We start from the raw sequence: 17,541 nt of genomic DNA, 5'->3' as shown, positions 1-17,541 counted from the left end.
TGGAAGGATTGATAGAGCATTCTTTAGAATTATTTGCTGAGGATTCTTTTGACTGTAGGACTTGACTCATCTCCAGATCAGTGTTCTGGCAACAAGGTAGGCTTTCCAGCAGATATTGGAGGACTGTTGGTAGGTTACTTGATGTGCCCTTTTTACAGCACCACTATACAGAAGTTCCAGTTATAGGTTTTTCAAAAGGTTGATTTTTTTCACTGAACAGAAAGTCTCGGTTTTGTCCCTTGTCCCATTCCATAGAAGAAGTAATGAAATTATATTCCATTAATATGGGGATGTTCAGTGTAGATCACCACGTTTTCAATTGGCACTGGCTACTCTTAATGGCACCTAGTTAAGTGGCATCCAGTGCTGATGACTTGTGAACAGATGTCCCCCTCCAGTCAGTGTGTGCAGCCAAATCTTGTGAATAGAAGTCTTCTCCAGTTAGGTGGCGGTTTAGCAGGTCTCAGACTCCTCATTCATCTTTGCTGTATTACTTGCCCTCAGCTGTCAGTAAGTCTTCAGAGTCTTCAGTCCAAGATCATGGATTTCCCCACTTGGTGGGATTACCCATACTTGACTGGTTTTATGACTGTCAAATGGGAAGTAAACTGGTCCTTTGCATCCTAGCCCAAGCACCTTACTAGCACTTGGTTAAAGCCTTATCGGAGAGTTTTCTCAGGATGGTTTGTTAGATCAGCACATTCTCTTTGTAGAGTAGAGACTTTTGTCTAGCATCCTGTTCACTCTGGGAGGGGTGGGATCTCTCTCTCTTTCCTTCTCCTGTCCTGAGACTGAAGCATTGCCCCGAGACTTATTTTCTGATGGGAGTTTCGAGAGTTTCTTTCAACCTCTCCCACCAGGATTTCAGTTGGTTGTTCTGGATGGGATAGTTTGTCTTTCACCTGTTGTGAGCTGTAAGATTTTTCATGAAGGACCCATGTCTTAATTTGGAGTACTGGCTCCTTTTCTTCAACTTTGGCTAGCACTGGAGGTAGTGTCTAGGAACACCCTTGATCAGACTTCGTAGGTACCTGACAAGTTATGACTTCTGAGGGGATGTCACCCACCATACTCATTCAAAGGTACACAAAGGCAGGGCATAAGACTGATCATGGCCCTTTGAAATGAAATTTCTGGTGATAGAAATTCATTTCTTGATATAATGTGGTTCGGATCCCACAATAAACTGTAGGTCCTATTGCTAGGTAACCAATTGGTTTTTAGCCACGTAAAGATATCTAATCCTTCGAGCCAGCCCTAGGAAAGCTGTTAATCAGCTTAGTGGTCTGGTAAAACTAAGGTATACTTAACTATTCTTGGCAATGAAGGCAAGTGTCAAGGTTGTAGGCACCCCTTCCTTCATTCTACCAGAGGGATGTCAACCACAGGCACTTAGATATTTCTCAAGACTTGCTTAGTGAAAGCTTGTGGGAGGAATAGTGACAGGACTAAGCTCTTTTCTGGATCAGCATCTAGGCCAAAGCATAAGCTGGGTTTTGTTATATACAGGTACCTGCACTTTTTAAATTGTATGGACTTTTATAATCTGTGCACATTTTCGGGAATTAATTTTGCATTGTAATGAAGTATGTATAAAGATTTTTATTCTGCTATGTTCAGCTAAGAAACTACCTTACCTGCTGTACTCTCTTTACTGCAGTTACAAAATCTCGAGTTCAAGGTACAATTTTGTGTAAACTGATTGCTAAAAATAGAGCATATTTTAGAGACAACAGAAATAGCTGTCCGTTACATGACATTTCATGAGATATCAGAATAAGGTTATGCAAAATTCAACTTGCATTGTCATTTTTCAGGGATCGCGCATAGAAGATCAGCGAAGTTTCCTTCCAAATGAAGGTGCCATAACTCACTCTGCCCCAACTGTACCAGATGATGACTTTTTCTCCCTTATCATGAGATTCCAGTCAGGTCGGCTTGAAGATCAACGGTCAACCATGCCTTTGGAAGCAAGTCAAAACAGTTTACATCCAACCACTACAGATGAAGAAGAACCGCCCAGTAACTCACAAAGTGTAGGAGCAAAAGATGGTCTCGTCAGTAGACTGGTAAAAGGGAGAAAATAGGGGATATAATTACCATATTTTATATGCAGATATGTGTAAGAATTTAGAAAGAATATCATATTAAAGGTAAATACTTTATTATGTTTTTGACCCTTTCACTGCGCCAGGAAAGAAATCGGCAGGGTTGAATATTTAAGTATTAATTGCACGAGAGAGTGGATATTCTATTTTGTTTTGCTGATGCTTCCTCACAAATATTAAGGAAAACACCTCATATGAAGTGGTTTTAACAATATAAACTAGTCCAAAGTAATATAAAAAAATAATTATGTAAAAAACAGAGTTAATGAATTTTTGTTTTCAGCAAATTTTGAGGTAACTTTTACTTTTAGATTCAAACCCATATCACAATTTGAGTTCAAATATGTACATCAGCAAAATTACATTATTTCCTAAAAACGTCGCAGTGAAAGGGTTAAAGGGCAGAGTTACTCTATATTTTATTATTCTGAAGTTTGTATTAAGTTATCTACAAACCACACAACTGTGGCTATCGTCATGAAAGATATATATATAAATATATAAATATATATTTTATTTTATCAGTGAATTGTCCAAAATCTTATTAAACTCTTCGGTAAAATGATTTTATACTTGAGACAACTGAACAATTTCTTGGACTACTACTATTACTACTACTTTTACTACTAGGAAGAACGATCTGATAATGTTACAGTTTACAACTTTGTGTTCAACTGGGAGAATGTGATAAGATTTAGTATTTTAGGGATTGTATTATCCTGGTTCTAAAGTTGACATGTCATGTGACACTATAAAATACATATTTCCAGAGTATACAAGATTGAGTAAAACCCACACTTCACAAAAATTAAATTTATGATAATGGCACAAAAATTAAATGTATGATAATGGCTCAAAAATTTCCCATAGAATTGTTGAGTTAAAGAACATTGAGCTCATCCAAGGACACCATTTGAGCCATTACTGTCAAGTTATTAAAAAAAATAGTTTTCATTAGAAGTTCCTGTTTATCAGTGGTCTTGAAAATGTCACTACAGTCCATACACAAAATGAAATATGTAGAGGAGCATATCAGTTCTCCTGCAGATAGTGTCAATAACTATTTTACTCCGGTCTCTTTCTTTTGCAGTTTGTTATGCCACAGCGAGTTATGATATAAGATGATCTGGTGAGGTGGAGGTGGCAAAGGCTCCTTATTAGAACATGGTGCTTTTCATTCACATTTCAGGTGCTTCACATACATGTCAATATCATCTTCTCCATTACTTCTGCAGCTGAAGCTACAGAAATATTTTCATCTTCAATTGGGGATTCCTCATAGGGGGTAGTGCTGTTAGTGTGCCTCATGTGGTGCACTTTTTTGCATTACTAAAAGACAATTGCATTGTCCCTTTGACCCCTAACCATACCCACTAGTTAGACTTACTTCCATTCCCACTTCCTTTCTTCAATCTTGCTGGCCAACTAACCAATCCAGTACCCTCTTTTCACCTTAAGCACTAAATGGCTGAAGGTGCTCAGTGCTTGGCCTTAAATCCAAATTTTTATTAATAAATTTTGGATTGTTGGATTGTAGTATTCCATTCACAGCAAAAATCCTTTTTCTTTGATGGGTTTCGAGAATTCAACCATTCAAAGAAGGCCTCTTTCCTTCAGATTCTAAGTTTGATGTAACTTCTGGAACTCACTGTCCTGATACACAGTGCTCAATTCTTTTTCTTTTTCACCTACATTAGTTATAAAACCTGAAGTGCTTGACTTTAGGGAATTTTACTTGATTTTGTATAAACTCAATATGAAGTCCAGGCAAGGAACTGGGCTATCAGCTTTCAAAATTTTGCTACAACCAATCCTACCATGCTGTCCACACATTGAAAACTGCAGATGAAGTAGACAAAACCCCATTCTATCTACCCCTACAAAGAGAGCGGACACCTCTCGGCCCTTTTGCCCATACTTCCCAAGTCAGCCTAGAACGACAGGGTTCCTGATGAGACTAGCCTTCTCAACCCTCTCTGCCGCTACTAAAGGGGGTGTTGTGTGCTGCATTTCAAATCACTGGATGGTGTGGCGTAAAATGGGAATGGAACAGTGGGTAGTAGCAGTCCTAAAGGACGAATACAGACTCCCTTTCTAGGACAGTTGGCCATCTCCATCTCCCCAAACCCAATCCCATTCCTGACATACCTTGCCAGCTTAACCAACTCTGAAGGTCTATAGACAGAGATCAAGATTGTGATGCTGAAAGGAGTGATCAAGATTGCTCATACCAGCCAGAAGAGATGCTGTTGTGCCCAGTCTGCGCCCTAAAATGTTACTTGGAAAGGACAAAGAACCTCAGACCAGAGTGCAAATGACTTTTTGTGAGTAAAGAATGTTGCAAGGAGGAGGTATCATCCAAGAACACCATCTCTGCATTATCAAGGAACTTGCAATCTCTGGATATTACCTCCTTTAGTCTAAGTTCCCTGGTAGTGGTAGTGCTGAGATGGTGTTCTTGGATACCTCCAAGAACACCATCTGGCCAGTACGAACAATTTTGATCTCTCCTCTCAGCAACAGTCTTAACCTCTGTCCACAGACCTTCAGATTAAATCCAGGGAAAGAGTTTATGGCCAACTGTCTTAAGATCTGCAGTCTCCAGAGCTTACAAGTTCTCTGGTTGTGCGGAGAACCTTCCAACCCATCTATAGGTTCACTACATAGAGGTACCAGGCCTTGTATTGCCTTCCAAAATAACTACTCGGTCCAACAGATACTGAGGGTGGCAGTCTGGCGCTGTCAGCCTTCCTTCACCTCTAATTGAGGGATGTCACTCACAGTCCTACAGATAATGAGGGTGGCAGTCTGGCGCTGTCAGCCTTCTTCACCTCTACTTGAGGGATGTCACTCACAAGTCCTTTGAAAAGTTTCCATTACGACCTGTGGTAGTGGCACAAGCACTGTAACTACCAGGTACTGTTCAGTTGCCCCACAGCTCATTTGAAGGATTAAGCTTTTTTTTTTTTTTTTTTTTTTTGGGGGGGGGTTCCTAAGGGAAGATAGGGTGCATTTACTGACCCATTTTCCCTCTCACAACCGAGCCCACAAGTATTCATGCTAGAGTACAAGCTGGGCCCTAATTAATACTGGTAAGTAGCATTAAGAGCCCTCTTCTACTAATCTATAACAGGAGGGAGATGGCAAAATAGAGCCAATATGTATACCAACCCACTGATTGCATAATCCGTACAATGGTTCCTGTCTCTTTGGACGGGGTACCTGGATCTTCAGGATAACCTGACAGGACTTGGGGTCCATTAAATGTGGAGCCTCGATGTCGGGACATACTGACAACTCTTTGGAGGTTGTGCCAATGAGGCAACACCACCACATCCTCTGTGGTGGTATCAGCAGAGAGGTAAAGCTGAGGTATCTATACGTGCCCCTTTATCTGCAAGAGTTCTACTTCCGCCCAAGTAGTTAACATCCATGTATCAAAGGCGTAGTGCTTGTCTAGTCTTAAAAACAAATTCCAAATTTTTTAAGTACGTAATTTGTGTTAGCAATACAAACTGCAGCCTTTAATATTGGAGGTAACCCTCCTTGTCCACCCTGCTTTGTTATTGCCCTTCAGTTTTTCATTCTGAACATGGGCAGCATCAATGGATGAGAATGGACATCTCATCTCCACATGGGTACCACTCTGTTTAGTCAGTCCAGTGCTTGAACTGGAAGATACTCCATATCTGAAAGGCTATGGTTTGTATACCTAAGAAAAATGCTTGAATAATTTACAATTTTGTGAATAACTTGACAGAACTGGCTCAAATGGTACCCCTGGATCAGCTCAATATTGCAGATGATATTAAGCAAGTAGACTTGGAACTGATGATCAAAGAGTAAAAAAGTTGAAAAGCTATGGATCTTTAGCCACAATGAGATGAGATAAAAGAAGTCAAATTTTTATGAAATATTTTGAGACATTTTCATAATAAATCTTATATTTATGCATTGTGGGTTTTGTCATATGACAATCCACTTCTAAATGCAAAAAATTTGTCACTATAACACTTAAAATATCTGCTAGGGTTTTGATACACTTTACATCCAGGAAATTGCAGCCAGACAAAATTACATACATTGGAGTGGGGTATATTTTAATAAAAGGATTTATTGAAAATAAAAAAAATGGGGTAAAATGCTGTATCATCTAGTGATAAAGGGCATCAAAGGCCATTCTGCAAACTGACAGACCTGCACATTTTACAGTGGTCAATAATTTTATCTTTAACATTAAAACATTGTTTTAAAGTAAATGTAGATTGCTCTTCTTTGTGAATTTAAAGGCTATTGTAATTCAAACATCTGCTTTCTTAGAAAGACTTCTGAAAAAATTTGAGTTATATGCTCAAAAGAATAAAATAAAATTATAGGAACACTATGATTACTTTATAGGAGTTATACAATAATGACCAACATTACATTTGTGTTGAGCTTTGGCTAAAAATCCTCACAAGCTTCAAAACATCTAAAAGATAATGTTGAATGCACTACCCCTCAAAACATAATAACTTTAAAACAAATTTCAGCTGTAGTTGAGGATTTCTGATGTTTGGTTAATACACCATTTTGATTTGTCTTGGTAAAAACTTGCATACAGAAACCAGTCGAATATTTTTGACAATGTTTTACACCTTCCCCCAAAAAATAAACTTCATCATTCCCCAGTAGGTGCATTGGAATTATTAATTTTATTATGACCAGGTTTTACTAATGCCCCAGGAAAACAAATTTTGAGAGCAAGTGTACTGACACTTGAGATTTTACAGGGACCAAGTAGAGGTAAATTACATACCTACAAGTAAACAATGAGGATATTGTGAACAGTTCGTGTCACTGACTTCAAATTTTCAGGCCTCCAAGATGCTGGAAAGCACCTGTGAGTCCTTTGGTTAGTCATGCCAGGTTCCAAACTTCTCTAAAAGAGGTGGATTCTTAGGCAAAGCATAGAATTTCTTTTGATTTATATCAAGAGGACATTACTTTCTAAATACAAATATGTTACTTAGGTTATCACATTACCTTTTCTTACAACTCATTCCATCAGAAACTTGTGCAAAATTTTTTAGTTTTTTTTTTATTTCTTATTTCAAACAATTTTTGTGATTTTCCTAAAACATATTTTTCAAGTTTTGCTTGAATTGGTACAAATAATTTTATATAACAGAAGTGGTACAAAAATTTACATCTTGTTTGATAGGACCAAGTCTGGATTTTTAGTTTTACCTCATAAGTTTGCGAAAACCTTCTTAATGACCTTGACAAAAAATATTAATTTCCTTTAACTACTGCAATTGCAGTCTATACACAAAATTTTTCGTGATTCTGTTTTTATTTGTTTGCAATTTTCATTTTGCTCAGTTACTGTATTTATTGCCAAATTTTTTTTCTTTGTAATGGGCAAGTCAGTATTACGTGTGTATTGTAAAATCTTTTATTTAAAAGGAAAAAATTAAAGTATGAAATCTGTGTAATGTGGTTTCTTTCTTGGGGAATGATTCACTTCACTGATCTTCCCTTTCAACAATATTAAGCTCAGGAAACATTGGGATCAGAATTATTCTGACTTGCATGATTATATTTATCCCTTAGTTGCTTTGTTTATTGATATGTTGGCACATGCATTTTGTAATGTGGAAAATATTATACTATTCAGTCACAAGAAAAGTTTATTTCAATATTTGAGTTTCAATTTCACTGATGTGTTGTATTATTTTACTTTATATTTGCAGTTTTTTCTCTTAAATTACCTAACTGCCTTCAGTTTTGTGTACTTTAATATATAGACCAGACACATAATTAGACTGGCTGTCTACTGATGCTGACAGTCTGGAAATAGATACTCAAAATTTCAATATGAGGTTTCCAGTAAATATGAGTGTTTCTTATCATACAAGAATGATGCTGTATAGTTTACAGAAGTGGTGTTGACATGTTACTGGTGATGCACAAAGGAGATTGTTTAGTACATGTGAACTTACTTAAAATTGAACATTACACAGTATTCGACAAGATATTAGGCCACTTAGCATCAAGCAGCCTAATATCTTGTCGAATTTTGCAGGAACAGAAAAGTTGGATAGAAATTTCATCAGTGCATTAGGCTTCCTACAGCAAGTAGAGAAAGGGGTGGAGCTTGGACACTGACAAGAAGAGAGCACTCAGTCACTTGCTTGGAGGTTTAATAAGCAGCCGTGTATATTTTTTCGTCAGCGCTCCCAGCCGCTAATTAAACTTCCAAGCAAGTGACTGAGCGCTCTCTCCTTGTCAGCATCCAAGCTCCACCCCTTTCTCTATGTGCTGTAGGCAGCCTAATGCACTGACAAAATTTCTTGCCAACTTTTCTGTTCCTTCAAAATTCGATAAGATATTAGGCCGCTTGACACTAAATGGCCTAATATCTTGTCGAGTACTGTACCTTCAAAATTTCAAAAACCGGCCTCTTGAACTCATTACTGACCTGTGTCAGTGTTTAGGTATGGGATACCAAGCATTTTGATGGTCATGAATTCCAATTTCACCATCACGTGGGCATATTAAAGCCACCTGTTTAACAGAGTTAATTATGTTAACACTTCCTTATTATTATTATAAAGGATTAGTTTAGCCAGACCTCTGAGCCTAACAATGGCTCTTCTCGGGCTGGGTAACACTTTATATCCCAATTTACAGCTTTAGACACTGCAGTAGTATTAACATACTTTTTGCAACTGCCATAATTTCACTCCAGTGATAATTACTGGAAATAAATCCCCTCAAGAAACTTTGCATCAATTCTTGATTATTTTAGCTATTCAAGTGCAGCTTTAAAATTTACTTTTTAAGCTTTTGCATTAACAGGAACTGCAAGAGATAAATAAAACACAGTGGTCTGCATAGTCTTTATAACAGACACTCCTACCAAATCCTGATCTACATTCATAATAGCCTTTAAAAGAGCCTTTAAAAGAGAAGACCAACATGAAGCTAGTTTCATAAAATTTATTTTTTCATGGAGAAAGGGGATTGATAAGAGACCTGCATCTAAACAAAGTTCAGGCAGAAAGAGGACAGGACATAAAAGTGGAGAGAACTCAGTCTATATAAAACTGACCCCATAAAGGGAAAAGCTGACCACATAACATACTCGTACATGATGACAATAGTCATGCATTAATTACAATAAAAAAATTATTCCAGTGCCTTGTCAACTTTCCTTAACAATAACCAATTTTTTTTAAGAGTGCATCTACAGTTCTGGAGTTTTGGTACATTCTCTAATTTTCACATACGTATATTAACAACATGATTATTCCAGTTACTAGCTTATCATTTATGTACATTTAAAATATAGTATTTTACATCAATCTATGCTTGAAACCCATCCCTACAGGAATCAAGAATTTTACTTACGCGAGTTAGGTTAAGCTACCTAAGTAAATCCAAGCCAGTTTAAGGAGTTTATCAAGAATTAATAAATGTGGAACTAAATGTAGTCCAAGTCACCTAAAAACTTGTTAACAGTGTCAAAATAAAGTATCGTATATTTAAAATTAAAATATACATTCAGCACTGTGTCCCATTAATAAACCTTTAAATATCAAGAAATCGAATAGATTCTCCCTTGTTCAATGGATCAAAGATGACAGCTTCATCACCACTGCTATCCCTTGGCTAAGGGGTCAGTTGCCTTGATGCATCTTTTCCAACTACTGTTTCTATCAGGCTTCCTTAATGCATCTGGCATGATATAAAGACAAGGCTAAGTTTTTTTTACAACCACATGCCCTTAAAGTTGTCATCCACAGTTATCAATGGTGGGCCTAGCCTCTGACTAATAAAAATGTATCTGTGCAAGGCAGCAGTTCTCCTTTTAAGTTTACTTTTATGACATTCATGACTACAATGGTGGTATCTTGTACTTACTCCAGCCAAGGATGATCATTAGGTCAGACTGCATCCCACACTTTTTCCTATATTTAATTTTGGTAATGATCAAAAGTTGAGCATTTACTCATATATACATATCGTGATCAACCAACAGTGTTAAACAACAGGGACCACTAGACACTTTAACTTGGCTACAGGGATATGAAGTTCTTTGCCAGGTTGTAGATGGCGCTATTTTTTTAAACTCAAAGAAACCAAGATCACAATGGTCTCCCTACATCCTGTAAATGGACGACCACTACTACCAGACTTGACCTGATGGTACAGACTTGAAGCTTTAATTAATAAGAATGATGAATATGCCATAAAGATTCCAGTTATTCCATTTTATGATAGCCATGCTAACCTTGAGTGCTTGTAAATACTACCTCAGTCTTACATGCTTTAAGTTGCGTGAATTCACAGACATGAACTTTTCATTGGAACCTAACTAACTGGCATACATGAGTTTTTCACAGACACATGACATTGCAAAATCCTTGAGAAACTGCAAAAGTGTTTTAATTTTTTAAGTAATTTATAAGTTTTCATGTTTTTATTTGTAAAATCGGTAGTATTTTATTTTTGTAAATGCATTTATATGACACAAAGATAATTACAACAAGTACAATTAGTGTACTTTTACCAGATGTGATATAGTACATTCACAAAGCAATTTTCAAAGATGATACCCCTGCAGAAAGTGTCAGTTTAATTTTTGAAATACGTACATCTAAGTTTTCAGGCTTTTAATGTAAAATCGGTATGGAATGTTTGTATTTATATTTTTTTACTACATAAATATGATACAAAGGCAGTACACTTACTGCACTATGCCCCTTTGCAAAGTCTTTGTCACTAGGACATCACATAACCTCGAGATGAGGTTGTTCAGTTGCTTGCTCTGGTTTGATCAAATGAATTCGTTAATGTACTAAAACATATCAGACATAACTAAGTGTTGTATATTAGTGTCGTTATGTAAAAATTACTTTGTTAACCTCAGAAAAAAAGAGCTGGTGCAATCTGTATTACATGTAATTAGCACGTACAGTTGGTGTACTTTTATTACAAGATGCAATACCCATTTGCAAGTTACTGCAAATTTCTTAATATGTGATACTCCCTCTGAAATTTTTATTTTATTTTAGAGGTATTGTATAAGTTTTCATGCTTTTAAGCATACATAAAATCAGTATGGAAAATTTGCATTACAGTCCAATATTTCTTATGTTCATATTTACTCTCTCTCTCTCTCTCTCTCTCTTAGTTAGCACACATATATATTTTTACAACTTACTATATTTCTCTGTACTACGTCTTTACTTGTTCAGTACATAATTTTAAATTTATTAACTTTTACCTGTACCCTCTACAAACATTATGTACGTTTTCTTTATTTACTGAATTGTACCTTTGTTGACTGTGACTTATGAAGTTTAATTAGTGACACAAAGAAAACTTCTTTTACTCTGTGACTAAAAAGAAAATGGCATCCAAAGAATTAGAGGTAACATTAGTATATGTACGTTCTAACTTTAGAGGTAACATTAGTGTACATACTAACTGTAAATGTGCTTGTGCGGCAAATACAGTACCCATTACGATACTGTACTCTATTTTCATGTCAACCATTTATTTCTTATTTAAGGGTAATGTATTAAGCTAACTTTTAAATTAAATTACAGTAACTTAAATTTCATTTAAAAGTTGGTTTACTTTGTGAGCATGATCAGGGTCATATTTAGTGTTTAAACACTAGAAATTAAAAATATGACAAATTTTCTAAGACAATTTGTATTTTTCATAGCTACAAACCTGAGGTCTTAACAATAGGATAATTTATCCTATTGTTAAGACCGAGGGTTTGTTCGCGTATGAACAAAAGCATTTTTCGTGACTATACCACACTGACACAAATCCTCGCCTTGCCCATTGGGTTCTGGAACCTAACTTTCTGTAAGTCTGTGGTATTACTGTACTGGGTGACAGAGGTCAGCTCTATGATAGCTGAGATTTTTTACTCGGTGGTATAACTGAAGTATTTTTTTTATGACTAAGCGCACGACAGATGATGGAGATGGAAAAAGAATGGGTACAGGGACAAAATAAAATTATAAATTTATTTGGGGGAAAAACAACTGAAAACCCCAATCCTCCTCATATAGGTTTCCACACAGTTTTCTACGTCTCAGATGACAACCCACTAGCACATTCACTTGATTCATATATGGACACAGGCATATGACAGTATAACAAACCCTATATACTTCTGGTTAAACTACTTAATAAGAGTTAAGCAAATACATTGAGTAGTAAATGAAGTCTTACCCAAAGGTACAAAAACAAACAGAAATACTTACTTGTTAAAATGTGTTGGGTAAAAATTTGGTTCTTGCCACGCTGCAATGTAATGAAGTCACAGCCATGCCTGGAAGCAAATATAGCTTCGGTAAATACCAATGAAGTATATACTGTACAACACATAATAACAAGATACATTTGAAAACATTTCCCAGTGTTGTCAAAAAATTGCCTGAGCAAACATAACAAAATTATAGAAGGGAATTTTAAAGAAAAGGTGGCACAAAGAGCACATTGGTATAAAAATTTTAGACTTCAAGGCTGGCAACTTTAACAAGCTGACCTCCCCTACCCCAAAAATGACTTGCCTTTCACATCCAATGATGCCTACAATGGCTGTCAATGAACCATTGTTACTGAAACCCAACGTCAATTATTATTATTACATTAAAAAAAGCTTAATGAGACCAGCAACCTGCAATGAATGGTGAAAAATGGTACAAGTAAAGTTGAAAAAACTGAAGGCAGAGGATAACTCAAAAGTTAAAAGGCAAAAAGCAATGCAACTGGCCCTTGGACACTAATAAATGGGCAGATTTTAGGGACAAATGAAATGAACTTGCTAACAAACAAAAATAAGCCTTAAGTGTGACTAAGTGCTTTTCACTTCAAACACATCAGGTTCAAGTAATCATCCTTCATCATCTTTGAACTAGTCATACTTAAAGAAAATAAAACTCATCATACTCTCCTCTGTCAAGCTCTTATTCTGACTAAATGCCCATATGGTTCTTGTGTCCAAGAGTCATGATTTTGTGGGCCTTTACCCAAAATACCGTGAATATGCGAAATTCCTGTAAATAATGGGTAAATATGGTCCTTAGAGAAATCCGCAAATACGTGTGTCCGTGAAATACCAAGAACACGAATACGGGAGGTCCATTGTATAACATTCAAGACCCAAGCCCAGTCATCACAATCAAACATTTTGGTCAGCATTTTCCCTACATGGGTTAGATGAAAATGAGTTTCCTCCATGCTCATATTTCTTGGGCCTTCCTACAAATCTCCATACACTGTGAATATATAATAAATGATATAATACTGGCTTATTCGCTAAATCTAAAAATAATACGTACATAGGTCCCATACAATTTCAAAAATAATAACTAAGATTATCCAATAAAATGAGACTCCAATGACTGTAAGGAATATGTATTTGTCTTGGAAACAATTGTGATGGCATATAATACATTAAGGACAAATATTTAATAAATTTGTATTTTTCATAGCTAACAGACCGAGGTCTTAACAATAGGACATCAAAAGGGTTTCTCTCCACTCAGAGTTCTTGTTCAGTGGACGAGATCTTCTGAATGTTTTCCAGAACAGTGGAAGTTCCTTCTGTTGATACTGGCAAGGTGCTACAGGTCTTGCTCATGTTCGGTTTATGTGAAGGGTGAAGACCTCTCTTCCGCAGACCTCCTGCTTGGGGCACTGAGTTGGACCTTATTTGGTTCTGAGTTTTCTCTCTCAACCTCCGAGCCCAAGAAACTGACTTTTCAAGCAGTTTTCCTTCTGACCTAGGCTTCTATGGAAGGGTTGCAAAGTGAATATCCAGTATAATCATTTACATACACTGGTATACATAGTCAATAATGGTAATTTTTAAATCAATTATGCATATGAAATTTCATCTCTTAAAAACTATTACAACAATCAAAAATGTAATATAACACTAAAATAACTACAATGTAGCCATACCACCTTTAACTGAATTACGTAGTGCAAGTACTATACCTATAGCATCTGTTTGTTTGTTTGTATGGTGTTTTTATGTTGCATGGAACCAGTGGTTATTCAGCTGTTTGATACAAGGATAAGAGTTCATCTAATAATAAACACAATTCACTCACACTCATATGAATCATATGTTCAACAGTAGACAACATGCACACAGCAAAAGGTGTTCATGATGCTGATTAATTTTCTTCAAAGAAAATCCTGAAAAGGATGTTTGTGGAGAAATATGAAACTTTGGATAACTAGGAAGCACAGATTTAGAAAATCCCTTATCCCACAACTTAAAGAGCAACAATCTGATGAATTCATTGTTTAATCAAGCAAAATTAGCCAACTTACTGAACCACAAAGGCAGTATTATTTCCACCATCACCAGTCCAATAACCATGTTTCACAAAAATTCAAGACCTGTGTGCAAACTGATAAGGGTATAACTTGCATTGCAGAAGACATTATCAGTAACTATTTACTATTGAAATTTCCCTTTGCCTTAAGAAATCCCTACTGTATTATTCTTGGGAATGAGAGACAAAGATTCTTATATTGAATTTGCAAACCTTTTACTAACCAGCAGCAGTAAATTTCCTTTACAAAAAATGTAAATAGTAGCCTTCATGAATCAAATTTTACTTTTGCAAAACACAATGTATGATTAGAGTAATTATTTTGAAGAAAATAAATGTATATGTACTATATATAACTGGTATCCCATGCTTGCAGGGATATGATGAATAACAATTTTCTTGAAACGAGTCTTGTCCTTTAATAATATTTTACTTTGAAATAACACATGGTTTGACAAATCTACGAGAAACCAGGTATACATAGATGCCAATAGTCCCTGGATCTCTCAAGTTTAATTTCAGTTCTACCGGTTTCCAGCTTGGCGCTAGTAAATCCTAATGTCAAGACTGAAGGTTTGTTTCGTATATGAACAACTAACTAGTATACAAATCGTCAAGTATTCTCTCTTTATAATGATGTGAATGATAATTATTTTATTTGAATCAAGTGTCTTGCCTATCATCACCACCATCATCTTCCTCGCAATGATGAAGTCTTGATATCTTAAAACAATTACATACACTGCCCCTCCTTACTCTATAAATCACTTAAGAGTGTGAATGACCTAATGTTTAAAATGGTAGGTTTATCAGTCTACCTTATACTGTGCGCAAGTAGATATATGTGACCGTGCTGTAATGTTACCTCAAGAAGTCATCCCCCATATTCAAAGCTATTTCAACTTTTTGTCATTAGAGAATTCTTCCATTCTTCAAATTTTCCATTTAAATTCTGAAAAAAAAAAATTTAAAAATTTCTTTTTGCTTTTTCAATGACATACGGTATTTACCATTAACCTAGAATTGCCTTAGATCCTGTCTAGGTATGCAGCCCAAGGGCCTCTCGCTTGACGGTTGTTGGCATGGAAGAGTAAAAACAGCATCCATTCAATCCTGCTGCAGTAAGAGAACAGACCTAGATAAGCATGGCCATTTTGCCACAGATATGGAAGTCAAAGTTAAGTATATCTTCGTTTAATCAGACCATCGAGCTGATTAACAGCTCTCCTAGGGCTAGCCTGAAGGGTTATGATTTTTTACGTGGCTAGGAACCAACTGGTTTCTTACCAAATGGGACCTACAGCTTATTACAGGAGCCAAACCACATTATATCGAGAAATTAATCACCAGAAATGAATTCCTCTGATTCGGCACTGACCGGCTGCGGGAAGTGAACTCGGATTATCAGACTGATAGTCGAGTACGGTATCCGCTCGTCCATTGAGGAAATATGGAGGACAAAGAAGATCAGGAAAGTATTGTGGAGGAATATTTGGCATGAAAAACAGTGTTGCACAGATGAAGTCAGTGCTGACAAAGTCGCCTAAAGAAAACAGAATTTGGTTCATCTGTCTACCTAAAATTTAGCTAGCAATCACCCAAAATATGCAGTATACTTTTTTGGCAGACGCTGAATGCACAGAAACGTCACAACCCAGTCAGTGGTGGCAAATTTTGGAATGCTAAATAAGGTTATCAATTAGGGCAGATTTTGAAACTGAAGCCATCCATCATTCTACATTAACATTTCCAATTTCTCAGACCCAAGTATGTATAGAGAATAACAAAGAAGGAAGAGGAAAGTTACAAGACCTCTTTTGAGCTAATATAACTTGGCAAGGTGCAATCTACATAAATGCAAAATAAATAATGAAAAAAAAAAATGCTCATAACCCATCGGGAGAAGAGGGGTACAGATGTTGGTGAAACACACGTGGAGAAGATACAAGACATTGAGAAGTTTAAGGTCAAGCAAGTTGAGCATATACCATGAGCAGTAATACTCAGATGCCAAACTAGTACAGTACATACTTTTGAGAATAATACAAAGAAATATGTTTAAGGATATCACCATATAAAGTAGTGTTATCTAAGTAGACTGGTTAAACCATTTACTATCAGTTAATAATAGTACTTTTCATAAATTAATTCAGTAGACTATTTTTAAGACCAATAAAATCAAGAGCACCAGCTGAGAACCTCACACTATAACCAACTTTATCATTTACAACTAGAGTATGTAAATAACTATGAAATGACCAACTTAAGCATGCAACTTTAATATTTTATTGATAATTCATTTAAATGCACCACATTTATCTGCCACTTATTAAAGCAACATCAATAATATCACCTATATATATACATATATACAAGATACATCTGGTGGAGTATGCATGAACGATGATCTTAAAAAGATCCAGCAAATAAAGAATGGAAAAGGCAGTCTGCTAAATGTGTGAAATAAGTGTAGATGAAATTGCACAAAGAGAACCAAAGCTTTTTGCTAGGGCTGAATAATGACGACAATACGTACAATGTTGTTAATGTAAGGACAACTATTTATCACAAGATCCTTCATATGTAAAGCTTAATAACCTAGGGATATGGTACATAAACTCTCTTAACTGTACAACTGCTTGATGGATAATACTGAAGGGAGGTTCAAAGACATGCATTCAGTTTTAAATGCATTATATTACGTAAACATGCATCCTTTTTTTAGATATATATGCCTTCTTTAAAAAGTGTTGCTCTGGTCGCGCAGTAGCATGGTTCTCTCCTACCAGTCGGGAGGACTGGGGTTCAATCCCTGGCCCTCGCTGGTGGTTTGGGAATGGCGCCATTGCATTAAACTGGTGGTCCACCAACCTAGTGGTCTGAAAACTCGATGGTGAATAGGAGAATAGGTACCAGCTCTCTGGCTGGGGGGTTAAACAGTGGGCCTAGCGACACACTGGCCACATGTCTTAGGCATTGGGACATGTCCCCCACTGGCTGTCGGCCAAAGAAACAGGAGATCAGCACCTGCCAAAAGTACTATGAAATTTTTTTCATGGTTTAAGAATACA

At 36.3% G+C, this 17,541-nt stretch overlaps 1 protein-coding gene and 1 long non-coding RNA gene across 10 annotated transcripts in view; one reads left to right on the top strand and one right to left on the bottom strand.

The window, feature by feature from the left end:
• LOC135197013 (G-protein-signaling modulator 2-like) overlaps positions 1 to 7,789 on the top strand; it is a 533,720-nt gene extending 525,931 nt beyond the window's left edge. For all 9 annotated transcript variants that reach the window (XM_064223911.1, XM_064223918.1, XM_064223915.1 and 6 more), the window contains one exon: positions 1,818 to 7,789. In XM_064223911.1, the coding sequence (XP_064079981.1) occupies positions 1,818 to 2,087 (270 nt within the window). In that variant the 3' untranslated portion in view covers positions 2,088 to 7,789. The remainder of the gene's footprint in view (positions 1 to 1,817) is intronic.
• Positions 1,634 to 17,541, bottom strand: part of LOC135197014 (uncharacterized) — a 93,083-nt gene continuing 77,175 nt past the window's right edge. Inside the window, exons 2-3 of the long non-coding RNA XR_010310531.1 lie at positions 12,383 to 12,450; positions 1,634 to 2,066 (exon numbers count right to left, since the gene is read on the bottom strand). This is a non-coding gene — a long non-coding RNA (uncharacterized LOC135197014). The remainder of the gene's footprint in view (positions 2,067 to 12,382; positions 12,451 to 17,541) is intronic.

Source organism: Macrobrachium nipponense, chromosome 18 (assembly GCF_015104395.2).
Source record: "Macrobrachium nipponense isolate FS-2020 chromosome 18, ASM1510439v2, whole genome shotgun sequence".
Lineage (NCBI taxonomy): Eukaryota > Metazoa > Arthropoda > Malacostraca > Decapoda > Palaemonidae > Macrobrachium > Macrobrachium nipponense.
Note: the sequence above shows the minus strand (reverse complement) of the source record. Positions and strands in the feature narration are given on the sequence as shown.